At 39.2% G+C, this 8498-nt stretch overlaps 1 protein-coding gene across 1 annotated transcript in view; it reads left to right on the forward strand.

Annotated features, from left to right (window-relative positions):
* Nucleotides 1-5381, forward strand: part of MAEL (maelstrom spermatogenic transposon silencer) — a gene marked incomplete at its 5' end in the record, with an annotated part of 11731 nt that extends 6350 nt beyond the window's left edge. The window contains 5 exons of the mRNA XM_009076587.1: nucleotides 359-413; nucleotides 997-1138; nucleotides 3170-3232; nucleotides 3853-3985; nucleotides 5283-5381. Coding sequence (XP_009074835.1) covers nucleotides 359-413; nucleotides 997-1138; nucleotides 3170-3232; nucleotides 3853-3985; nucleotides 5283-5381 — 492 coding nt within the window. The remainder of the gene's footprint in view (nucleotides 1-358; nucleotides 414-996; nucleotides 1139-3169; nucleotides 3233-3852; nucleotides 3986-5282) is intronic.
* Nucleotides 5382-8498: the final 3117 nt, after the last annotated feature.

Below are 8498 nucleotides of genomic sequence, written 5' to 3' on the forward strand. Positions count from 1 at the left end.
GAGGATACCATAATTTTGGTCAAGTTTCATTTGCCAAGGAGCAAAAAATGTTAGGATTCAGAGGTGTTTAGACTTCATAACAGCTATGTTATATTTCAATTCCATTCAAGCCTAATCTTGACCCTCCTTGCCTTTTTAAGGATTAAGATTTTGGGCTGCATCCATAAATATATGACTCTGAAGAAACATGCATGAAATTTGGTTCCTCTTCAAGACAGTTTTCAGGAAGAGTGTGCATTCAGAACTACAAACAAATTTTCTTTCAGAGGAGGCTTTTTCAGACATAGTCAGATGTCTTGCAAATATTCTAATTATACACTGTACTCCTCTGGGGTGACTAAAATTTTCTTTCCTCTAGTCTAGTGACAGATTCCGGATTAACTGGTGTCTCACTCGAATGGCTGACAAAACAGGTGAGAAATGGATCAGTTTTGTCCTTTCTTTTCCTCTCCCTCCCCCCAGAAGTAAGGTTTGTGTAACCATGGACAGCTGTATTTGTCTGAAAATCGTGTCTCAAAGTTTTCATCAAAGCTAGTGCTGATAACTAGAACTACTCTGCATGCTTCTTCCTCATTTCTCCCCATGGGTGACAGTAAAACAGCAGTGTGATCAGCTAACCAGCTAATGAGCACACCTGTAGAATAACATACACTGTTTGTTGCTCAGTCAGTTAAAGGACCACTAGAGGCCATGAGATGATTGTGAAGGTGAGCCTGTGGTAATACTTGGGAAAAGTAACAGCTTCTGAGGAGACTTGGCTCGCAAATAGAATGCATAATTACTGAGGTGAAAAATATTATGGGAATATAGGACAACCCACTTTGCTGTGAATTCAGGTTTTATTGAAACCACTGGTGGAATAACTTCTTAAAGTTTACAAGAGCTTTGATGCTCCAGTAAGAGGCTGGGCAATGAACAGGGACTGACTGAGAAGTGAACTGTGCAGAATGTTCACTGACTCTTGTCCTCCTGGCCTGGATTTTCACTGAACTGTAGGCATTAAGAGCCATCTGGACATTTTTGCTGTAGAAGACCTGATAATAGAACTGTACCAGAAGAAATACCAAAAGAAGCCATCCAGGACCTGGGTGGATAAAATACTGGATGTCTTCCTGTGGGATTATTGCAGCAGTACCAGGTATGTTGAGTGGTCCTTTGTGTAGAGGTGTGTTAGCCTGGCATGTCTTGGTGCCCTAGATGCAGCTTGTATGCTGCTGGGCCTTCTAATCAGAAATGCTTCTTGTCACATCATGGGGACAACTGGAACTATTAAATACTATTAAATACTATAATAAAAAACTATTAAATACCCAGAAGAAGGGTAGAGATGGATGGTTTCTCAGTGCTGAGTCTGAGGCCTAATTTAAAGGAAGGGGTAAAAATGGGTATAAAATATATTGTGGTATTTGACTAGGTATCATAGAAGTGAGAAGATTCAGACTCTTTGAAGTGTCATTTAGATGGGACCTGGCTGTTGCTGTACATCAAATGCTTTGCTGCTGAGATGAGGGACAAGGGGTGTTTGCTACTGGTCTAAGTCAAGTTCTCAAGCATAAGTGTTAGCCTAGATCCTGTCTTTGTTTCATCTGGAATTAATGTTCTGATTACGTATCTGGAATCCTATTTACTTTCTAGGATTATTTGTAGGATTTTGCCTTCCCCCCATATGTCTTCCACAGTAAAGCTTTTCCTACTTTCAGATTCTTCCATGTTTGTACAAAATGTGGTTTCTAGCTCATGATGTTGCAGGAGCATATTGGGTGATGGTGCAGTTAATTTAGAAATAGACTTTAACATTTCCTCTGCTACTGTTTGAAGAACCAATAATTTGATCTTAAAATTTAGTAGATTTAAAAGCCATAAATTATTCTTGGAAGTCTGCTTAGGGTATGGATTTTAAGCTCCAGTGGGTTCATCAGTGTCACTTTACTTTTTATAGTCAGGGAGTTTTCCATTTCCAAGAGCATCTTTGCACTAGGGGGAGACCTTAAAAAGAATGGAAAAATATGTTCTAGAACACACATTTGGAGAGGAAAGTGGGGATGCTTATTTCACATTATTTCTATGAAGAGCTATTTCACATTAATGGGAGACTTCATGTGGTTACTTTTAAATTCCATTTGTCTCTTAGGGTTCTCTGTCCTCCCTGCCCCTCACCCCAGCACGAAGCAGGCTGCCTGTTAAGTAGACCTTTTAACCCTGCATAACCTACTTAGAGCAGAGCCATTGAACTCTGGTCCTCTGAGATTTAGAGGTACTGTATGGTCACTGTGACAAAAAGATAACATCTTTAGTATTTATTCCTGTTTCTTCAAAAAACTCTTCAAAATTGTTCATTCAACAAAATGAAGTGCAAGGTCCTACATCTGGGCCATGGCAGTCCCAGCACACCTGCAGGTTGGGTGGGGAAGTAATTGAGACCAGCAATGAGGAGAAAGACTTGAGAGTGACAATGGATGAGAAGATCACCATGAGCCAGCAGTGTGCACTAGCAGCCCAGAAAGCCAATTGTATCCTAGGCTGCATCAAAAGGAGTGGCCAGCAGGCCGAAAGAGGCAATCCTTCCCCTCTGCACTGTTCTTGTGAAACTCCACCAAGAATACAGCATGCGGTTCTGGTGCCCTTAACGCAAGAAGGACATTGGAGCAAATCCAGAGGAGGGCCATAAAATTGTAAGGGGACTGGAGCACCTCCCCTATGAAGACAAGTTGAGGAAGTTGGGGCTGTTCAGTTTGGAGAAGAGAATACTGTGTGGACACCTCCTAGCAACATTTCAATATCTTAAGGGTCCTACAAGGGAGCTGGAGAGGGACTCTTTGTTAGGAACTGCAATGATAGGACACGGGGAAATGGGTTCACACTGAAGGAGGGGAAGTCTAAGTTGGATATTAGAAAAAGGTTTTTCCCTGTAAGGGTGGTGAGACATTGGAACAGGTTGCCCAGGGACGTGGTGGCTGCACTGACCCTGAGGGTGTTCAAGACCAGGCTGGATGAGGCCTTGTGCAACCTGATCTAGTGAGGAGGTGTCCCTGCCCATGGTGGGGGGAGGAGGGGGGGTGGGACTGGATGATCTGTAGGTCCATTCCAACCCTTAAAGACCAGATCAACTATTCATGTTAATTAACAATGTAGGTGCTTCTGAAATAAGCTTGAACTTCATTTCATGTAGGTGCAAGTGGCATGAAGAGAACGATATAGTCTACTGTGCTTTGGCATCCTGTAAGAAAATTGCGTGAGTATTTTTAAGGACTTGTCTCCAGCATGATGGATTTTTTAGTTTGTTAGTATTGCAGAGTTGATAGTAATGTTAATTACATTAGGATTCACTGTTTTTATTCAGAGGTTTACTTTATTTGCTTAGAAATTGTCTGTGTATTCTGGGATAATCCCTACTTTGGAAAATTGTACACTGCCTTACATATAATGTAGATGCATAAGGTTCTGTAATCTCTTTGGTGTGGAGAAAGGAAAAGTAAATAGTTGGAAAACAAGGAAATACCATTTAAGTAGACAGTAGTAGTAGCAGCACTTAGGGAGACAATAATGAATAATCTTTCATGCAAAAAAATATTGTTATATACTGCTGTACCCTGCAAAAAAAATGTTGCTTTTCACACTTCTAAGTGCCACATTTGATATGTGGGGAAGCATGTGTAGTTGCAGAGTAGGTCTCGGAACAATGCAGGGCAACCACTTAGTTGCTGCCATAAAGTTCTTCTGCCCTCTGTAATCTGCTCTGTGCATCTTGGGCTGTAGTTGCTTTTCTTTGTCAGTTGAAGGATTTAAAATGTGCTACCACACATAAGCATTACATCCCTCTTAGCCAAGCTTTTCTTGTTTTTCTTGGTCAAGGTACTGCATCAGTAAATCTTTAGCTAGTGTGTATGGAGTCTCACTAACAGCAGCTCACCTACCTCTGCAAGACTTTGAGTGTGGTCAAAGCTTAAGTACCAGGATGGAGAAACTGGATATTGGACATTTTCAGGTCAGATTCTTTAAACGGTTACCCTGATTTATTTCTAGTTCACTCAAGTGTTTAAACTTGCCAATTTCAGGTGAGCTGTTTTCTCTTTGGATACTGTGTTTTGTGGCATGTATTGGGCAGACTGATGGAAGAAAATCACTAGCTGGATTATTTCATATGGTATTTTGACCATAATTCATAGGTTTCATGGATAGTGGTGTATACTGCATTTTAGAAGACACATGTATTATTTTGAATCAATCTTTCTTCATACAGAAAACAAAGGCTGAGAGTTCTGGATGTGACGGACTTTTTGCATTTCCAAGTCAGGATGAAGAGTTTGTCCCTTCTAATTGTGAGTTTGAAACTTTCACATTTTTAAGGGAAAAGAGGCATTTAAACTTAATCCAATTGTTGCTTTTTCAAATTTCTAGGTTTAGATATTGCTTGTCAGTGGCATAAAGCTTGTATGGCTCTGCATGAGCTGTGCTTATTTCTGCATATGGGTTTCATTGAATTTCTGAAGCCATAACATGAGACCTTTTCTTACTGGGCACAGTCTTAGGGTCAGAAAGACTACATTTTGAGAAACCTTTCTTATAAATGTTACTTTCTGATTTATACCCCTTTACTTTTCTGCTACATGATGTCCATTCACATATGCTTAGATGCTTTGAGGCAGGGCCATCTTTAAAATACTCTCCTTGCTTTTAAATCAGTATGTATAGACTCAGGTGGTCCTTGTTGCAACTATTCTGTCCCAACTCAGATTATAGAGAGTGCTCATTTAAAGTCTTCATTTTGGAGGTGAGAGAGTTTTACTAGAAGACATGTGAGCTCAGTTCATCTGGGCAGCTCATGGCTAAACTTCGGAGGAACAGAATCAAGTTTGCAAGATAAATAAGAATTTCGATTTTGCAGCATACTTTCTTGCATTACAAATATATGCTGAATTGAACTCCCAAACTGTTCTAGTTCTAAGTCATGAGATCTTAGTGTTGGTGTTTGTAGAGGACAACCTCTGTCTGACTTCTTGTATTAGAGCTGTTGAATAGGTTCAGCTCCACAGCATATGAAAAACAATTCCATTAATTTATGTGAGTTTCAAAGGCTGATTTGATTTGCAGACTGTATTTAATTTAATAGCTGATTCTCCACATGGTGTGAAGACTTCCCTTTGTGGAACAAGTGTCATACAGGGAAGAGGAGTGACTTGATTGCTGAAAAATGCATCTGATCTATCCAAGACTTTCAGTAACTAAAGATCTTTTTCACATCCAGGACAGCTGTAAATTCTAATTTTCTTTGTTTCCCTCAGATGACCAGTAGTTTTGCCAGACTGCAGTTTTTCACCTTTGATGCAGCCCTTGACAGTTCAAGTTCTTGTTGGAGTGATGAAACTATTGACTGCATTTAAAGAAGATAAAAGTCTTGTTTGTTATCTACAAAAAGATTAGTTTTGAAGAGACCTGACAGTTGCATCTTTAAAAATACATGCCATGCTAGTTCTGATTCTTAATGGATGGAATGCAAATTCAAGATTGATTAATCAATATAATTGGATTAGAAGAATTATTTAGTGGCCAGTGTGACTTTAAACAAGTGCTTTATTTGTTCTTTAATCACCTTCTCCTCTTCTGCATGTGGAAGATAGGATTTAATTGTATAACAGTCCTCTCCAAAAACTGATGCAGGGGGGAGCACTGAAGCTATGAAAGGCTGCCCTAGGGGAATTAGTGTGTATGGAGTCTCACACACTTTTGCTATCATCAGCCATGGAGAATTTGAATGGTCTTTCAAGGCAAAAAACCAAACTTTATATGAAATGTCTTGAAAGAAATACAGTGGCAAATTTATCCATCTATTAATGTTCTGAGAGGCACAGGCTGTATTATATACATGAGGAACAAGGATAACATAGATTATTTCTTTTTTCCTTTGCATCACTTTTCTTTTTAAGAAATATGTCCCTCAGACTTACAGTCTGAAGAGAAGTGTAGGTGTTGCAGAGTTGTTGTGGTTTTTTTTGAAAGGAGTATCAAATTCAAACTGATACATTTGACAAGTTTAATCAGGCTGAGTAGATACCAGCCGTAATTATTTGAGGACAGAAAAAAACTGTAACATTTTCTAGGATGTTAGTTGTTCCATTTTATGGAGGTACAGTTCTTGGACTAGTCTCCCAAAAGTTGTCTGAATCTTGTCCTTAGTCAGTGTGTCCTTTGAGCCACTGATGCTCAGAAGTAAGAGCTTATTTTTTTGGTTGTTTCTACATTTTGTTCTAACAGAGGTCCAGTTTTGAACTACTATTTCCATAGCAACTGTGAGAAGATACTTATTTTGTTCCTTGTAGATACTAAAGCTCAAAATTAGGTGCTTCATTTTCTTGAATGGTTAATTCTCTTGAATAGGAAAAAAAACCCAAAAAAACAAACCCAAAGAAAAGTCATAAACCAAATGAAACAAAAGGTCAGTACACTTATGGATACACTTGAACATGCTGATGAGTATGTCAAAAAAAGGCCAATTGGTGGTTTAGTTGGAAACCTGTTACAGTTGCTGTAAGGCCATGTGAGGCCCCTCTTCCAGTACTGGGAGAATCACTGATGCATTTTGATGCTTCTTATCTAACCTTTAGCCTCTATTACTGAATTTCCTTGAATTATTCTGTGTTTCCTTCCTTTGAGGCTGTTGTTTTACCTGTTGATTTTCACCAAATCAGGGACAAGAAACCTGTAAAGACCAAAATTTACCAATGAAGCACCTGGGAATGTTCTGACAGAGTAACAGTGTCTGTTAAGTAGTGCTAGAGGCTTCTCTGCATTTGTATAGAGTTGTTTAAGTTTCTTAACTGGCAGTCATTGCTGCGTTGACATTTCAAAAGGTACAGAACTGTAACCCTTGAATTATTTTCAGAGGTCAGTGTTGCAATGAAAGTTTCCTGTTTCAGCTCTTATGTAGAAGAGAATTCATTAAAAATTATTATGAGAATACTTACTCAGTGTTAAGCACACAAACCTGAGAACATTCACTACTATGCCTAATGTATTATGTATCTTCAAGACTGAGTTAAAGAATCTGAGCAGAAATGGAGGAATACCATGAGGATTCCATGGCATATCTGTCCCTTATCACCTGTAACTTAAAATAGCACATATGCTGGAGAAGATCTAATTATATGTTGTAGGCAGTTGGCTGTTAACTGGGGCAGTAACTGTCTTACTGTAATAGCCAACAACCTGTAGTGGGTTTTTTTGTAGTGAGAACTAAGAGCTGTATAACTAGAATAAATATACTAACTCGATGTAGCCCATTTAATACTATTATTCTGCATATATTGAAGGGGGGATCCCTAACAGCTATTGAAGTTTGACAGAAAATGCCTGCAGTTTGGAGCTCTGCTTCCCTGGCTGTTTTGCAATTTGAAACTCTTGGATTTCTTGAAAAATAAATTCCGGAAAATAATGATTAAAAAATAAGCTTCTCTCCTTTAAGTAAAGCTGAGGGGAAGATGGTGACTTAAAACGTAAGCACACTTCTTAAGGCACAAACTGTGGGTCAAAGTCAGAACAAAATTCTCCCCACTCCCATGACAAAATTCTCAAGGGGAAATAAAACCAAATGGCTTTTGAGCAGAGTTTGAGTGATGCAGGCTGGGAGCTTCAAACATGTACTTTCCACATGTTAAAAAGTAACTGTGACAATACTCTGCATGTGGGTGTATAGGTACAATGCATATAGAACTGGCTAAAGAGTTGGTTTTGTAAATGAGACATCTAACAGATTGTGCCAGGCCTGTCTTTTTGTCCTATTAGTGTAGCTTACTCATTCCCATGACAGGAATGGGTAAATGTCATCCTGGTTTTGCATCCACATTGGAAAATTATTAGGTATTTTTGGTCTTGTTACAATAAAAGTAGATGAATAGTTGAATTGTGCGTTACTAGTCTCTACAGGTTTTGGCTAGAGCAGTTGACTGAGGGTCACAAAAACACAAGAGACTGGTGGCAATTTTGCTGATCTAGTCTGTGGCATCAGTATGTTGACCTGTTGTAATCACATTGTTTTGCATTCTCTTCAGAGTATGTAACAAATGTTGAAAAATAAAGGATGTTCATGTGGAGTAAGCAGCAGTTACTGCTTTTGTGTGTAGAAACTGTGAATTAATTGTCACTTGTGCATTGTCCTCCTCTCAAACTCCAGAAATGAGGTATGTGGAAGAAGTTCCTGTTGACCACTGTCTCTGCTCCAGTGTTCTCTGAAATATGTATCTACTGTTGATATAGTAATAGCTGGGTTTCACATCTTTAATTTGAATTTTGTTTTGGAAGGCTGATCTTACCAGTAAAGATCCAGGTGAAGGCAGCCTTATATGTGTCCTTCATGACCAGCTCCCTATTCCCATTCAGATGCACCCACAGATCCTTGTTGCCCTTCACATGCTTCACCAGACTAAGCTTTGGGTGGGGTTTGGCTTTCCTATTCCCATACCTGCACAGCCACACAGCATCTTTGTCTTTCTCTCTAGTCATTT

This window comes from Acanthisitta chloris, unplaced genomic scaffold (genome assembly GCF_000695815.1).
Source record: "Acanthisitta chloris isolate BGI_N310 unplaced genomic scaffold, ASM69581v1 scaffold9966, whole genome shotgun sequence".
Lineage (NCBI taxonomy): Eukaryota > Metazoa > Chordata > Aves > Passeriformes > Acanthisittidae > Acanthisitta > Acanthisitta chloris.